This window comes from Centruroides sculpturatus, unplaced genomic scaffold (genome assembly GCF_000671375.1).
Source record: "Centruroides sculpturatus isolate CEXI.00-Female unplaced genomic scaffold, Cexi_2.0 scaffold19, whole genome shotgun sequence".
In the NCBI taxonomy this organism is placed as follows: Eukaryota; Metazoa; Arthropoda; class Arachnida; order Scorpiones; family Buthidae; genus Centruroides; species Centruroides sculpturatus.
Window position 1 is genome coordinate 1,456,060 of NW_019386694.1, and position 18,745 is coordinate 1,474,804.

General features: G+C 26.5%; 1 protein-coding gene across 3 annotated transcripts in view; it reads right to left on the reverse strand.

Annotated features, from left to right (window-relative positions):
• LOC111615585 (KAT8 regulatory NSL complex subunit 1-like) overlaps positions 1-18,745 on the reverse strand; it is a 103,862-nt gene that overhangs the window by 68,466 nt on the left and 16,651 nt on the right. For 2 of the 3 annotated variants that reach the window (XM_023356987.1, XM_023356986.1), the window contains one exon: positions 18,113-18,139. The exons of the other annotated variant lie outside the window; for it this stretch is intronic. In XM_023356987.1, coding sequence (XP_023212755.1) covers positions 18,113-18,139 — 27 coding nt within the window. The remainder of the gene's footprint in view (positions 1-18,112; positions 18,140-18,745) is intronic. 3 annotated transcript variants of the gene reach the window in all.

An 18,745-nucleotide genomic window follows, 5' to 3' on the forward strand; every position in this document is an offset into this window, starting at 1 on the left:
AAAGTACATACATTTATTTTACTAATACATAATTTTTCATTACAAATTCTAAAAAATTGAAATAGTTAAGAATCACTTTTAGTTTTGAACTAAATTTAAATATTCTTTAAATACTAAATGTTAAAAAACAATGCAAAAAGTCTTTTAATCAACACACAATTAAGAAAAAAAAGCAGAAATTCAGAGTAGGGGTGAGCAATGAGTTGTTTAGTGGTTAAAAAAAAAAAAAGACTAGATGATGTGCATATGCCCAACATGTTTGTCCTATAGGTTTATATCTGTGTTTTTTGAACCTGAGGATGACTGTTTAAAATGGAAGAAAACATTTGTTTTGTTCATTTCTTTATTTTTGCTGGTTTATTGGTATTTATGTCTAGTTGAGGTTATTTATATTAATTTATACCAGTAGTTTTATAGAGATTGTCCTGTAGATTCAACATTGTTCATTTGCTACTCCATTATACATTTTCTATACCTGAACCATTGCACCTTCATCAAATTTCTTTTTAGTGGCATCATCTGCAGAGTAAGAGCTTTAATTTGATACCTGAAGTATATTTATAACCCCAGCTGTTTACTCAAACTAAATCTTACAGACTTAAACCCTCTTTTGATTAATATATAGATTTGTTCCATTCTGCCAGGAGAGAGCATTTCAATGACTATGCTTTTACAGGGTTTTTCACATGCTTTGGCCTCCAAAATAGATTGTAATCTACAATCTATTGAGTTGCAGTCTGGAAGAATATGAAGAATCTTCAGTGCTGCAGAATCTGGAAAAAACCACCACTGATGATGTTCATTATAAATGAACAAAAATGTTTGTATAAGAAAATATTTTTATTTCTTTTACTGGTTTTTGGGTATTTGGGGTGTGTAGATTCTGAAAAATTTTCTTTACACCACCACTGAGTTTTCTTTGTCCTGAGTGTAGGAACAAAGTCCTGTTGGAATATCCAATGTTGGTTGCTGAAGTGCACAAAATTCATAGAAGAACAACAGTTTTTAAAATATCCTGCTGATACATGTCTTGAATGACTTCTCCTTTCACAAAAATGAGAGATTTTTTCTTAATGCACAAACTTCTCCCCATGCCATGATAGATTGTAGATTCTGTCAATGGGTGATAATAACATATGTTCCAGAAGCTTCAGATGACCAATAGAGTCAATTCACATTAATATAAATTGCTAGGGCAGTGTTTTTCAACCTGTGGGTCATGACCCCCAGGGGGGTCGCAAAGCCTTACACGGGGGGTCGTGGGTAAAATAAAAAGCCAAGTGTTTGTAGGTCCTACATTACAATGGAAAAAAAAACTACAATTTCAGTGAGAAGACTACACCTGTTTATTTTACAGTATAATTGGTTTTTCAATCGATATTTAGGTCTCAATAGAAAAAAAATTAAATACGTAGTTTTTAAAATCATTGATATAATTTTAATATGGCCCTGGGGGCCATAATATGGCCAGAAGTTTTTAACTTGCAAAGTGATCGCATATTCAAGAAGGTTGAAAACACTGCTAGGGAAACAGTAGTTAGTTTGCTTTATCAAAAGTTTGTATTAGCAAACTTCAGGGTCAAGGCCAAGGTCATATAATTTAGGGAGTTAAAGCTTCAGATGATTGAAATCTCTAAAATATAACACAGTATTTTGAATTAATTTATTAAATAAAGTTAAATAAAATTAAATTTATTAACAAAAACAAATTTCAATGATTTTTCAAATCAAATAAAATGAAGAAGAGATAGTAGAGAGGTTGAGGCAGACGTTTTAAACGTGTAGGTCGGACGTTCGGTGCCGCTTTCACGTAAGCCTAAAAGTTTGACAATGGTGTTTGGATAGTCGGTGGAATCACGCTCGACATTCCAAACACCATTGTCAAACTTCTAGGCTTATGGGAAAGCGGCATCGAACATCCGTCCTACACGTTTACACGTTTAAAATGTCTGCCTCAACCTCTCTAGTATGTGCCATTTAACTCTAAGCTCTCAAAACTCACTCCCTCTCTGTTGCTAATGGCTGAATTGTTTTTACCCCTCAGGCTACAAAGGGAACTTGTATAGCAAAACCAGTCTAACAACTTTTCAATGACCAACTTCGCTTTTAATGGATAAGGCCGATTTTGTGTTTAAACAGTTAAGTGTGTAGTAGTAGTGGCTAAACAAAACAAAGCTAAAAAATTCATAATTTTTTTTCTGTTGAAGATTATTTTAAAAAGTATAAAATATTTTTGGTGGCAAAAAAAAAATCCAAACTTGGCACAAAGAAACCAAACCTGGCATCACTGTATGCACTCCCAATATGCAAACTAGCACTTGTTTGCACAGGACTGAATCCATTAGGATAAAGGGGTGAGCATCCTTAAACTTTAACCTCTATTTTCTGAGTATAGTAGAATGGTCCATTAAAACCAGATGTATGAATTGCTTTATGATTGCCTCCAATCATAAAGCAATTCAAACATCTGGTTTTTGTAAATAGTCTTTGTAAATAGAACATTTATTACAATACTAATTTTTATTGTTCATGTCAAAAACTAAAAATCAGCCATAACTTGAAACAGGGTTATTTCTTGAGGATTATGAAGTTAATTTATAGTTCAATTTAACAAATTCTGGTAAAATTTTTGTTCACTACCACATTAAAATTAACATTGTAACAATGGCATTTTGCCAGGACAATGACAAAATTTGCTTTAATGTGAGAATTCACTTTATTGGTGTTCACTTTAAGGCAAGTTAACTATATCATTTTGGCAGTTGTAGGCTTTTTTCACTGTAAACATCTGTGAAAAGAATACTTTTTCATTTTTGACTTGTAACTCAGCATAGCAATGAATGGCTTTTCTTCAGGCATACATGTTGTTTGCTTCAGTTAGCAGTTGATTATTTTTAACTTCTACACAAACTGAATATGAATAAATGAAAATTACACACCTATAAAAACCTTAAAATTCCAGTAAATAACTAATAGACAAAAAATTTTTTTATCAAAAAGTTATTTACTGAAATTTTAAGGTTTTTATAGGTGTATAATTATAGCAGTTGACTCTTTTAAAGCTTCATTCTGAGGTCTTTTGCTGTCTTCTGAATGGATTCTTTGTTGATCCTCATCTTCCAAGCAATTTTGCATATTGACACGCTAATTACACTGGCCTTGCTTCCTGCTAATTCTGGCAGTCCTTACAGTATATTTTCTTCATCTTCCAAAATGGCTTCCATTATGGTCAAGTCCCTAAAACATTTAATCATATCTGAAACAGTCTGACATGGAATGCTAAGTAGGCTAATTGAATGATGTTGCACTGTTATTTTCTATTATAAATTGAACAAAAAACTAAACGATAATGATGCTGATTGTAATTATAGAAATTCACAACAAAGAAAGCACATATGCTATGATACTCCTTTAGTAAATCAGTTCTAACTTTTGTCTGGGTAATTTATTTCACCCTATAAAATATATAATAATAATAATAATAATAATAAAACAGAAATGAAATAAAACAATAAAAGATTTTGTATTTTGGGCACTTAATGCAGTTCCTTCTGAAATATTCCATTTTTTTCCATTTCACTTATTTTATAATTATGTCTAGAATGAATTGTTAACAAAAATAAAATGAAAGAAATTGGGAAAAAATGAAATGTTAGAGAAGATACCTTTTAAGCTGTATACTTAATTCATGTTTTCAACAGCAAATTCAGAGATGTGCAGTATACAGCAGTGTAGTAATGCACTGTTCTAGAAATTTTCTATGAGACATATACCAGTACAGATTATGTGTAGGAGGTTATGATAATCAGCTGTAGAATTAAAAAATATTAATTTACATAAAAATATAAATTAAACTTTTCAAAATGTTTTGTTTGGCAAAATTTAAAAATTTCTTAATGCTTCTAATATCACCTTAATATTCTTGCAACAGTTTCAAAATATTCTAAACAATTAAAAGTTAAAAGAAATTTTCAAGAGTGAAATGTAAATATGTATGTATATACATATAATGTTTCAGTGTTTTTGGTAATTAAGAATTGAGTTATGGTATTTATATCTATATTTTCAAGAATGTAATATGAATTGTTAGTTCCTTTTTCAAAAAATTGCAAGTATATTTTAAATAAATATAAAAGAAATTTTAAATATTAAAAAAATTTCATAAATCATGTTTACAAATGTATAAACATGTATAGTAGTATATTTTGCTCTTTAATATGAATTGACATTTTAGACTGAAAAAATTGAGTTTATATTCAGTCAAAATATATCTATGACTGATTAATGTATCTAAAAAAAATATATGTAAGAAAAATGCTTCTCTGACAAGAAAAACATCTTTTTAAAGATTCTACTAAATAAACTGTATTGACCAAGCATCAATATAATTCCATTCTAACTTTGAATCAATACATGACAATTTTTATGAAACTAAAGTCAAATAAAATTCAATTTTATCAAGTAACTAAATTAAAAGTTTAACATTCAATGACTAATACATTAAACCATTAAATTCTACAGTCACTTTCTGAGACTCTTGAAATAATGAAATGGCGACACTATCATCAAAGAGCCACATTTATTTTTTGAAAATTCCATGTTTAAAATCATTCACATTTTGACTGAATACTAGTCCAAGTCCTCTTCAGTTTACTAGAATTAAATATGAATAAACAAATACTTTTTTACAGTACAAATAAAAATTTAATTCTTAACTACAATAAAATTGTCAAAAATACTCAGGTTTATATATTGTTTAATCCATATTGTAGTATTAACACCTTAAAACTCACTGATGTAATGACTTATATTTTTTTTCTACATCATGCAAGTTTACACACAATAGAGATTATTTGTTTTACTGTATTGGTGACATCTATGATGTAAATTAGACAGTTATTGGAATGACATCTTTTATTTGAATTAACTAAATTTTTGGGCTGCAATTTGAAAAAAATTGTAGACATAAATTTCAACTGTCATCCATCTGTCTTTCCTTAATCCTGAGAATGGAGTTAAATAGATGAAATCTGAGACCAGATATGGAAACCTTAAGGATAGGAGGCCCCGATTAAGTATATGCAAACTTCTGATGCAAATCAGAAGTCAAGTCATTTCAATTCAAAAACTTTTCCTCTGAAAGCAGTTAATAGATGACCGACATGAATCTATTGTTAAAGGAAAAGTATGCTGTACAGGAGCAAGACACTACAGTATTAATTTCAGGAGGAGAGCATATATTTTAAATTAAATAAATTAAAAATATGATTAAAAATTGCAACTTGGCATTGTGACCATGTCACAATAAATGATTAATAATTATTAATCATTAATAATAATTGCTCATTATGTTTTAATATCATACAATGCTCTTTTATTCTCCTTTTAATATTATTCTTTTTTTTAAACAATATTTTAATGTTTTTCTTATTTATATTACAGTTTTATTTTTATTTTGTGTGTATGAATGAATCACAGAGAATCTTTATGTTTTAACCTAATAGTGGCTTCATGTTCCTTAATATGCAATTTCAATTTTCATCTGGTTTCACCAACATATTTTTTTAATCTTTTATACAAGTATAATAAATTCTATATATAACTCCTGCTGTTTCTAATTTTTCTACATTATTTTTTTATATTGCTTACAACTAAATTACATTTTTAAATTTTGGTACTATACATATTCCATATGATTAAAAAATTTTTTAAAATATTTTTTGTACAATAAATCTACATATGGGAATGAAACATTTATAATCAAATTTGCTTATTATAACATGATCTCATTTTTTATATTCTATTATTCATTTTTTAACAATTGTAACACAATCATTTAACAAAAATTTTTTCACATTTTCTTCTTCATTTTTTTAATCTAATTTTCTTGTGGTATTCTAGTCAGTATTTCAGAAATTTCTGTAACAAAGTTATTTCTTTTAAATATTCATTGGATAGTAAGAAGAATACAGAATAGTTTTTTTAGTATTACAACTTGTTTCATATTTTCTAAAATTTAAAGAAAATTACTAGTATGCTCTATTGTAATATTGAAATAATTTATACTATTTTTTCTTCTTCAAAATCAAGCACAATATTTTTATTTATGATATTAACTAGGTCTAATATTGTTTTTGGACTTATAATTCTAATAAAGGATGTGTTGTTATATCATCCATATACAGACTTAAAACTATACTTTTTAATTTCCATAATGTTATCATCTATATCTTTCATAATTATCTCAGCAAATATAGGTCCTATTATTGTTTCCATAGCAATTCCATCTTTTTGTCTATAATAGTCCTTTCCTACAACAAAATAGTTATTTTTGTAACTAAATTCTATCAAATCAATGATCCATTCTTGTATGTTATATATTTTTAAATTATATAAAACTTGATTTCATTTTATAAAGAATACATTGATTTTGCATCCAGGCTTAGAAGTTGATAGGTAGATTCAATGGCATGCAGTGACATTTGTTAATAGGGAAGCTGTGTTTCCATAAAAATTAAAACAAATACTGGAAATGACAAAAATAAACAATTTATTTATTTTAATTCTAAAATAGATACATTGACATGAAACAAAGATATAAAAACAAGTTTTTATTTTTTATAAACTAACTCTATTCTGCAATTTTTTCCGCAAAGTCTTTAATTAATTTATCATAAAAAGCACTTGTCGTTGATTCTATCAAAGTATTTAAAAGCTCTTTTCTATTGAAAGCAATGCTGGTGATGACAATCTTTCCTCTGACTGAGTGTTCCTTGCAAATGTATGATTTCACTTCATGGTTAAAAAAACTGTGCTCAACAGACGCACTCATACCAGTAGATGGTACCGTAAAAATTAATGATATTAAATCAAAATTCTTTTAGTACAGCTTTGTTCAGATCATCATTAATTATAATATTTGTTATGTCTAAGAGTGACTTGCCTTAGTCTGGACATGAATATAAATATTGCAATTTACTATGTAATTTAGATAAATCCAAAAATTCTCCATAAAATTTACATAAAGAATTAAAACTCATTTCAGAAACCTGTTTTTTATAATATTTAAAATTATTAACATCTAAAAGTGATAAAAATTTTAAAGATTTTGTCTGAAAATCTGTCAATATAATTTTGTATCAATATATCCAGTGGTGATATTCGAAATATTTAACAAAGGGTTCGTTAACAGAAAATTTTTCCTTAACAATTTTTTTTTCTCAAATGATGCATTAGCAACATTGGCGCAAAAACTGACCTTAAGATACCCATATAAATAAAAAAAGATGCGTTCGCAAAATTAAGTCAGTTAAAATTTAACATTGTTTATGCCAGAACTATATTTTTTTGATAAATAACAAAAAAAAGTGTTCAAAATAATTTATTTTGTACATATTTTAATATTTTTCATTCAAAATATTTTATAAACATAAAAATTGGCTTTTTCTCAAGAAAAAACTTTTCTAAATCATTTATTTTATCATTAGGTATTATTATAATAATAGACAGATGTCATCGTCTCTCGAAATACAATATCTTTTTTATTTTGCTGTCGATAGCCCGACACGTGTTCCGCAGCCATCTTGTATTTTCTCGCTTGCGTGGGATTGTGGGCGAGAAAATACAACTCTCGTATGACTGGACTTAGTTTCAAGAACTCTCGAGTGGATCGCGATTGAATCTCGTTTCAGTCGAGATTGAAATGGTCAATGGAGGTTGCACCAAGGCGAACGGGGTATAAGGCTCTAGTTTAGTAGTGTTACAGAGTATTATATGTATATTTTAATATATTTTTTAAAAGAAACAAAACCACTGAGAAATGTTACGTGTGTTTAACAACGGGTTCGGAAAACTTTGAAAATGTTAGCAACGGGTTCAGCCGAACCTGTGCGAACCCGCTGAATATCAGCACTGAATATATCCATTATTTCATAAAAACAGATGTTTATATAACTCTGTTTTAGACCCAAATCAGTATGTCTCATTTGTTTTTTTTTGGTTAAATTTCTGAAAAATTTTCATCTTTTTCCAAAGCATCCCAAATCAAATCAAAATCATTTCTTTTGTCATAAAAAGTCTAATAATACAATATGCCATATTAGAATTCTTTTTTTGTAAAATATCAAATAGGATATCTGACTGTGCAAATATTTGATGAAAAACTAGTAATAAAAAGTGGAAATCAAAATCTATTAAATAATGGCTTAATCTTCTTGCAGCAATTATTCAGAATCCCATTGTTCTGGACTTAACCATATTCAACAACAAAAGTTTTAATTCTTGTTTATACTCCATAATGCAGTCACAATCCTGCTATTGTAATTCCATCTAATAGGTGTAGCTGAATGAAAATTTTTTTTTGTCATTTATAAGTCTTGGCATGAGATCTTTTAGAAGATTTAGAAAAAAAAAAAAAAAATGAAAATCCTGTCATAGTTTGAAAAAAATATTTTACAGTACATTCTTTTATATATCTAACAGATTGAGAGAAAACTAGGTTCAATCTGTGAGCATAACAGTATGAAAACAGGTTGTTTTGATATTTCTTTAATTTTGGCTTGGACACCATTATGTTGCCCGGCCATTATTGCAGCACCGTCGTATGGTTATGCCATTAATTTTTCAGTACATAGGAATTTGTCTAAGTAACTCTTAATGTGAGTAAATAACAAATTTGTGTCTCTATTCTCACCCACAAATGTTTCTTCAACGTTTCCGCTTTCTTTCATGTAACGAAATAGTCAACATCCAAGCTCTGTGGCTGATGTTGATTGTTTCATCTACAATTATAGCAACAAATTTTGCATTTTCAATTTTCTTTTTAATTTCTTACAATAAAACTTTTCCTAACGATTTAACAAGATTATTTTGAATTCAGTTCAATAAGCCAGTAAAAACCATAACTTCTCTAAATGTATTTTTAATTTACTGACATACTTAATAAATAAACAAGTTCAATATAATTACCTCTGTTATTAGATTCAATAGATTCCCTATGCCCCTAAATGCCACGTCTTGCTTTGATAAAAAAAACCTCTATTATTTATAGATATATTATATATGTTATATCTATTAGTTGTAACTATCTTGTTATAATTTTCAATATTTATTTTATATTGTTTACTAATTCTATTCTGCTTTAATTTCCAAATTGCTTCAATTTTACAAAAGAATCAATGTGACATTTACTATTTTCATGTATTTGTGAGCTTTGGCTTTGATGATTTAAATAATTTAACTATTCTTATTTCACACACTAATTTCATTTGAAAATAGTGGACAAGGCCAACACTTTTTTTGCATTTTTATGCATCCACAAAATCATTTTATGTCTTCATAAATTTTATCATGAAAATCTCAAGCAAATTTTTTTTGTTGAAATTTTTATATTTAATTTAGGTATTGTCTTTCACTTTTAATAATGTTTTCTTTTTCATTATATGATCTTGAGCCAAAACTCTTTTAAAATAAATTTTCAATATCACAATTACATTCTGAATCACTAGCCATCATATAAGGGCTAAAATTAGAAATAGAATTATGAAAACTTTCTTGGTCAAATAAAATGTGCAGTGGATATACATATATGGTACAAAATATTCTTCAATTGTATGATATACTTTTAAAAAAAATAAATTTAAAATTATTAAGGTTTCTTTACAAAGCTATATTTAATTATAATTTTCTTTAAAAGACTTACTTCTATTATAAACCAAAACAGTGCTTAATTCACTATACTCTCTTTCACTAACGTTTTCGAATCTTTCGATTCTTCCTCAGGTGAAAAACGGGCAATTTTATTTTTTTATAAAAAATATTTTACGTAATTACAGTATATTTTCTATATCAATTTTTGCTATATTTTTCTTTAGTCATTGAATTACCCTATTTATTTATTATTGCAAATCTTTTTAGATCTGTACTAATCTCATCCTTATTTTTCTAATTCTTTGATTAGGTTCTATTGTTTTGTGCTTCTATTAAAAGGATTCCTAGAACTAGATTCTACTCACTCTTTATCATCTATCAAAGTCATAGACAATATATATATCTTGTTGGTCACAAGATTGACAAGTTAGGTCATTGAGTCCATGTACATAAACATTCCATGTACATGTTTATGTACATGGAATGTTCTTGATCACAGAGTCAGAACTGATCAAATTGTATAAGCTATTTATTGAGAAACTGACTAACGGCTTACAATACACATTGATAAGTCTTTCCAGGAGAAAGATATTTCTTTTTTCCTCAGAGAAAATTTGAGTTCATAAGTCTAGTCTCCTTAGTTTCCAAAATAGAATTCTTTGTGTTGAATTCCTCATTGATTGATGGCCCCAGGGCTAGGATCTTCTCTTAAGACTTCATACCAGACAATAGAGAAGTTTTAAGTTCAGCTTGAAGAATTATCAATAGCAGGAATTTTTCCACACTAATCAATGATCAATTGGTCAAAGAAATCCCAGAGTGTCAGAGTGTATATTTTGACAAGAAGTCAATCTAAAAGTTTCATATAGCTGTTGGGAGAAGTGCATCCATACACAATGAACCTTTGAATGGGATGGGGCTTTCTAAGAACTAGGGTTTCTCTCATGGAACTCAGGAAATATCTTGGGAAATTCTTCTCATCCCAGGAAATCCCACAATTTTCTTAAAAATTCACTTTTTTCTTATTTTGTGTTAAGGTTGAGGAAATTTTGCAAATAGAAATATATTATATTATATATAAATTATAATTAACTCTCAAACTGTCAGAATACATTTGTATTTATTAATTTTAAGCTGATTTTTAAGAAATGCTAAACAATCTGCTGTATTATGGGCTATAACAAGATTAATTAGTCCAATAATATGGCAGATTGTTTGTTCATGAGAAATATATATTTGAAAAAGCCAAACTAATCATCATAATCTTCTCAGTAACTAAGTGTATAAAAATGAACACATGTATAAATATATTTATAATTATACAGATGAAAAATGTTTGAATTAAAATATTTATTTTTTAAAATATCCCAATAGAGAACATCAGTGTTTCAGCAAGTTTATAATTAAATATATATTTGGAATAATAATTGTGCTACACACACACAAATTATTCACATAATTTTTCTATATAACACACAATATATATATATATAGCTGGGGTGGGCAAGCAAAAATTCATTGGGAGCCAAAATGTAGGTTTTGCAAAATGCATGGGAGCCACAGTTCTGTACTTTTTTATTCTGTACTGCAGTTCTGTACCACAATTTTATTATGTAATATAAATATAATATAAAACAAATATTGAATTTGAATTTTTTTTAATAAACATTTTTTCAAATTTGTGGAAATAAAATTGTAAAAATAATAATAATAATAATAATAACACTATATTGAATACATGTCACATTGTTAGGAAATTCCTGAATACAGACACACACACTGACACACTTATTTAATTTTAGTTTTGTTTTGGTTGCTATGCCTTGACTTTGGTCCGGCATAGTACACAGCCACCGGTGTGAACCAAGTATAACTCACAAAACCCAACATAATAATAATAATAATAATAAGCAGAAATTAACACTTTCAGCAAGAGCCGCATGTAACTCAAANAATCTATATTTTTGAAACAAAACATTTTATTCACAATTTATTTATATATTTTGTTATATGATTATAGTTTATTCTGAAGAAAATCATCAATAGCTAAATTAGTTTTACCTGTTAAACAATATTAATAAAAATATTTAAAAAATAATCTGCTCATAATGTCAATCAAGTATAAATAACAAATATTTGCTATAGCTAATGATTTCTAGATAAGGAAAACTTACTCTACTAAATCAATTTAAAAATCTTTTTTCCAAATTTAGCAATGTAATTTAGTATTTTGTTTTTAATAATTTTCAAATCTGATAACGTAAACAAGTAATATATATAATGGCTTAAATACAATGATACAAAAAATTTTTATTTCCAAAGAAATAAGTAGTATATAAAAAAATTAAGTCGTGACAAAAAAAAAAAAAATTGAAAGTTCAACATAATCACAGTTTGACATTCTACAAATATCAAAACATTAATCTTCTCATACCAAAAAATTCTGTTATGTATAATGATCAATAATCAATTTAGTAATTGCTACCTATATTCAACCTTTTATGAAATAGCAGTGTCAAGAAATGATAGGAAGTTAGATTTGAAACTACAGTGAATAAAAAGTTACATGAAATATGGATCAGCTGAGATGGTTGGAATATGCTCAGCAATGCTGTCCTTTAATTTTAGATGTATGATGATGATGTATTATAATGAAAAATCTAATATTAAGTTGAATTCTGTCTATGATTTTCTAATCAAATTCATTCTTTGTATTTAAAAAAATATGGATTACTAGAATTTCCATAAATTACATTGTATTAAGGATCTGCTTATGATTATAATCTGTTAAAAGATATATAATAATGCTCCAAACTAATCAATCATTTCTAAATAAAAATTATTATTGACTATCAAATTTTACTTTTACTGCTTCAAAAACTGTACTTCTGATAATATTAATAATGTCAGTTAGGTCATTAAAAATGACAAAAAACATTAAAGTATAATTAAAATTATACTGCATTTAAAGGTATCAGTGTGACATTATTACACTTTTCTTTTATATAAAGTGCAATTCCTTCATAATGAATCATACTGAGCAGAGTAACCAGTGGAATTAAAAACACACAAACTCATTGTTCAAGCAAGTTACAAATTTCATAGTCATTTCATTCAACTGTATTTGAAACAATATTGAATCTGTCTGTCTATCTCAAACATGTTTATCTGAAAATTTATTTTTTCTCTCTGCATTTTCTATCTAAAAACTCAATATATTTTCCATGTTTATCTCAAATAACTTTCCCCAAAACCTCTGTCCCAAATTAAGGTCTGAAGTAGCAATTACAAATTCAAAACTCAGTAACTACATTTTGATAGCATAAGACATCTCTTGCAATACAGTACATAAAAGCAACACTAATTGCAACTATCTCATTGGCTATGAGTTTGGTTTGTGTCTTATTGATCAAAGAAAATCAGGCATTAGAAACTACTGACAAACTATTTCTGTTAAGGTATGTAAAAAATGTTTTATTTATACCTAATACAAATATATACTGCACTTGCTATTGCATTAATACAATACCATACCTCCAACCAAACCTATTATTGTTTTCTGTGTAGGAACCTCTATATCTCAAAATTTGTCTATCTCAAATTTTTCTCATTCCCATGAGATTCTGTTAGGTTGTTCGGAAAGTAAGTTCATTTTTTTACCACTAGACGAATTAGTTGTATTTTTCCCACCATTTTCATTCTAAACCGTATTATCATTATATATTTTGACAGCTAGCATTTTAAGGCTTATTTGTAAAGAATTTTGTTTGATTTTGTGCAATTGTTTATTTTTTGTGTCCCATCAAATATGCAAGATCAAAAGCATCATTATTGGCATATTTTGCTTTTTTATTACCAAAAAATCAAAATGCTGTTCAAGCAAGAAAAAATTGTGGTACATGTATGGAGATGATGTGTTGAGAGAAAGACAGTGCCAAAACTGGTTTACAAAATTTTGTTCTGGCAATTTCAATATTGAAGATGCACTACATTCTGGATGCCAGTTGAAACCAAAACAAAATAAAGGTACTGATTGAAGCAAACTGCTGAATAACAACACATGAAATCACTAAGAGATTAAATTTGTCAAATTGAACTGTTTATGATTACTTGAAACAAATTGGTTTCGTTTCAAAGCTTGATATATAGGTTCCACATGTTCTTAAAGAGAGATGCTCTCTTTGGTGGGATTTTAAGGAAATTTTTTTTTTGGTGCTTTTACTAGACAATTTAACAATTGATTACACTTTCAAATCAATTTAACAATTGATTCGAAAGTGTACTGCCATCGAGTAAACAAGTTGAGTAATATCATTAAACAGAAAAGGTGGCCAGAATTGATCAACAAAACAGGTGTAGTGTTTTACTACGATAATGTCAAATTTCACACAAGTTTGATAACTCGTCAGAAACTGTTATAACTTAGATGGGAGGTGCTATCACACCAACCATATTCACCAGATCCAGCACACTCAGATTATTACTTGTTCGGGTCTATACAAATTTTTTAAACTGTAAGACATTTACTTGAAATGGCAATGTCAAAAATCACTTGGATCAGTTTTTTGTAAGCAACAATCAAAACTTTTATGAATGTAAAATCATGCAACTACCAGAAATGATGACAAAAGGTATTTAATCAAAATGGTCGATATATAATTCAATAAAATATTTATTTATTATAAAAATATTGTGTTTTTTCCATGGAAAAAAGGAACTTATTTTCCAAACAACCCAATAGATAAGGTTCAATTGTATTTGAAATAAATAAATGCAGCTCTTAAATTAAAATTCTATTCCTGTTACTTTTTATCAATGGAAATTCTACAAATCTATATTTTTGAAACAAAACATTTTATTCACAATTTATTTATATATTTTGTTATATGATTATAGTTTATTCTGAAGAAAATCATCAATAGCTAAATTAGTTTTACCTGTTAAACAATATTAATAAAAATATTTAAAAAATAATCTGCTCATAATGTCAATCAAGTATAAATAACAAATATTTGCTATAGCTAATGATTTCTAGATAAGGAAAACTTACTCTACTAAATCAATTTAAAAATCTTTTTTCCAAATTTAGCAATGTAATTTAGTATTTTGTTTTTAATAATTTTCAATAAATCTGATAACGTAAACAAGTAATATATATAATGGCTTAAATACAATGATACAAAAAATTTTTATTTCCAAAGAAATAAGTAGTATATAAAAAAATTAAGTCGTGACAAAAAAAAAAAAAATTGAAAGTTCAACATAATCACAGTTTGACATTCTACAAATATCAAAACATTAATCTTCTCATACCAAAAAATTCTGTTATGTATAATGATCAATAATCAATTTAGTAATTGCTACCTATATTCAACCTTTTATGAAATAGCAGTGTCAAGAAATGATAGGAAGTTAGATTTGAAACTACAGTGAATAAAAAGTTACATGAAATATGGATCAGCTGAGATGGTTGGAATATGCTCAGCAATGCTGTCCTTTAATTTTAGATGTATGATGATGATCTATTATAATGAAAAATCTAATATTAAGTTGAATTTCCTTAGCTGTTTGTTTTCAAACAATTGAAGTTTTACCTTTAGATAACTGACAGGAAGTTAAATGTCAATAACAGCAAAAACTCAGTATTTCAGACTAAATGGGAAAAAGCCTAGTCCAAATTAGTGAAAGTTTGAATTAATGAGGTTTTTACTTAAATGTGTATTATATGATTTGAAAAGTATGCTTTATTTAAAGTCAAATTTTATTATGCACTTTAAATACAAAAATAAAGTGGTTTAATAAACATTTACAATGCAAACATAGCAGTAGCATCGTTCTTACTACCAACATCTATTAATGTGGGCTTTAAAAAAAAAATTTAATTTTTGTTTGCAATTTCTTTTCTAACTATTCCTTGTGATCAAGGAATTGAAAATTAGAAAAGAAATTGGACACAACTGTCCAAGAATAAAGCAATAGTTGTTAAAGTCCAGATTAGAATTGATAAATTCATTATTTTAAAAAATACACAATGCAAAACAGTAGTCTGAAATATCAGATTCTGAATTAGTGAACTTTTACTGTATATTTATAATAAATTCCACATATAGTGTATGTTCATTCAATAAAAAAAAATTCAGATACCTTTCAAAGTACAGTAATACCTCAACTTACACGAACCCAGAGTTACATGATTTTCAAATCTTGTCGATTAGTCTTTTGTTTGAGCGCAGCTCAACTCTTGATTACTCATTCCCCCCCACACTATTGTTCAGCTTACGTGTTCTGATGTGTCGCGCGGAATTGACATATAGCTACAATTTATTTTGTTATTTATTTCTGTGTTTGTTATATCTATGGAGACTTGATAGACTCTACTATGTCATCCAAACGAAGTAGAACTGATTCTTCTGCATCAAATAAGAAAAGAAAAACTTTATCTTTGGAATGTAAAGCTAACATTATTAAAGACTTAAAAATGAAAATTTGTGAATTGGCAAAGAAGTTTGATCTACCGGAATTGACGGTCAGAACAATTATAAAAGGTAAAGAAAAATTCTCGAAGCTGTGAAAAATGCTCAATCTTTAAATTCAAGCATCATTCGTAAATGTCACGGTATTATTGCTGAGATGGAAACAACATTAAAATTATGGTATGATAATCAAGTAAATGTGAAAAATTGTATAATAATATAATTTGTTATACATATGTGTTATCTAAGATTTTATTAAACATTTTTTTCTAAATTATTGTTTTCTTTAGTCTCCAGCCCCAATTAAAAATTATTTGTATGTATTTATATGAAAAATTATACCCCAAATTACACAAATTTGACTTACGTGGTTATCGCTCAGTCCCACCTATTGCGTAAGTTCAGGATATTACTGTAACTCAATTTTCATAAATTTTTCTTTCATTTCTTTACTTTCCATATATTTTTTTACACTTCTAGAAATGAATTTACATAATTGCTTAGTTCATTTGAAGCAAACTATTTTTGAAAAAAATTACCAAAATATTATTATTATTATTGGCATTAGAAATTCTTATAAATTTCAACACTAAATGAAATAAAGTTTTTTTTATTAAACATAAAAAAAAATTTCAAATTACTCAATTCAACTCTAGCTATAAACTCTCATATTAAAAACAGTTATTTCTTTATTCTTTTCTTTTATAAAATAATGAAGTTTATTCAATCTCGCTAAAGTTAAACTAAAAGATTTGATAACATTTTCAAATTAAAATTTTTTTAGAGACTCAAACAGTTCTTATTTACAATGAAATTATTTTTTGAAAGAAATTATCAATGAATAAATTATAAAAGCATTTTATAATTTAAAAATAGATTATGATAGTTTGTTAAGATCTGAATCAGGAGTTTGAAATTGCTGAAAGGTCAAATTTGTCAAATCAATATGATATAATAAAATTACTAAATAGATATTATTCTGAATTTCAGTAAATTAAATCAAACTTTCTAAAACTCAGTTAAACTGCCAGTATTGCACTTATCATTATAAGCAATTAAGTACTATTAAATTATTTTATAAAATAATTTTATTTTTAAAAAAATCAACAAGTGTCATTTATCATTTATTTATATTAAGAAAAAGAATGTAAAAGAAAACAAACACTAATTAACAAACAAAGTTCTCAATAATTTATAATCAAAATACTATACATATATACAAAATACTGAAGGTAACTATAATTGGCTATAACTCTCAATCAGCTTTACAATATTCTTTTTATATACATGAATGACATAATAGTTGATTTGGAAAACCTATAAATAATTAAAAACTTTATTATTTTACATAAATATTAACATATTTAAAAACTTCAGAAATTCATTACTTGTGAAATTCAATACCAAGTTGACTGCTTTTAATTATGTAAATTAGCAACAAAGACAGGAAATTATGAAATAGGAGAAGTATAACAAATCAATCCCAAATTTAATACTGTGCAAATAAGAGAAGTATGTAATTACAATAAAAAATTTCTCTGTTGCTACATGTATTTTATGTTTCTAAGATGTTTGTTGAAGATATCAAGACAACATTTTGTTATATATTTGTAATTTTCAATATTCTTTCAAATTAATTAAAACTTTTCTATATATTTATAATAAATAATTTTTTTACAATATTAATTTTTAATTTAAATTGGATGGAATATTTAAATTCTTCTACATATTGTATAATTCAAAAGAATCTTTTTTATAAAAAGTCCTTCAACATTTATTTAATCGTTATTTAATGAACTAAAAATGAGAAAAACTTGAAAAAAAATTTTTATAAAAATCTTTCATTTGCACTTTGTTTTATTTTTAGAATTTACAGAATTGTGATTCATAGAAATAATATAATCACACTATAGATTTAAGTAAATTCAATAATTTAAAAAAAAAAAAAAAAAAAAAAAACATTACAACCAATTTCAAATTAAAACTACTACCTGTAGTTGATGAATGGAAAGCATAGTCTGCCAATGAGAAAAAAGAAAATTATAATAAAACACAAGGTAAATAAAAATCAGATTACTAGAGCAAATATTAAAATAAAGAATTATCAAAAAATTATATTTTTGCATAAGTTTTGGTAATATCTAAACATACTACTACTTTTTATATTTAATTATACATGTATATATAATTATCTTAATTAATTTTATATATAATCAGAGTATTTGTTGTGTCTTACTCAATACACCTTTTCAAACTTTTTTTTTTAAAAAAAAAGCTTCATAATTTAAAAATTAATTTATGCCACTTTGCTCAAATCTTTTAAAAGAAACTTGGTTTACAATATATTTCAATGATGAAAAAATCAGAAATTGAAAACACAACTGAACTTTATATAGCAATTGATTTTGCACATTATAAATGAAGTCTTAAGTAAATGTTTAAGTAATACAAAATAAAAAAATTATGTCACATTTTAAAATTTTAATAAAATTATACATAAATTTTTATTTTAACAATAATAAAATCAAAATCTCTTCATAATAAGGATATAACAGATAAAAAAAAAAAATCACATAAATTAAAGCACATTTTAGTAAAAAGATTTTTACAGGTCATGAGCTAAA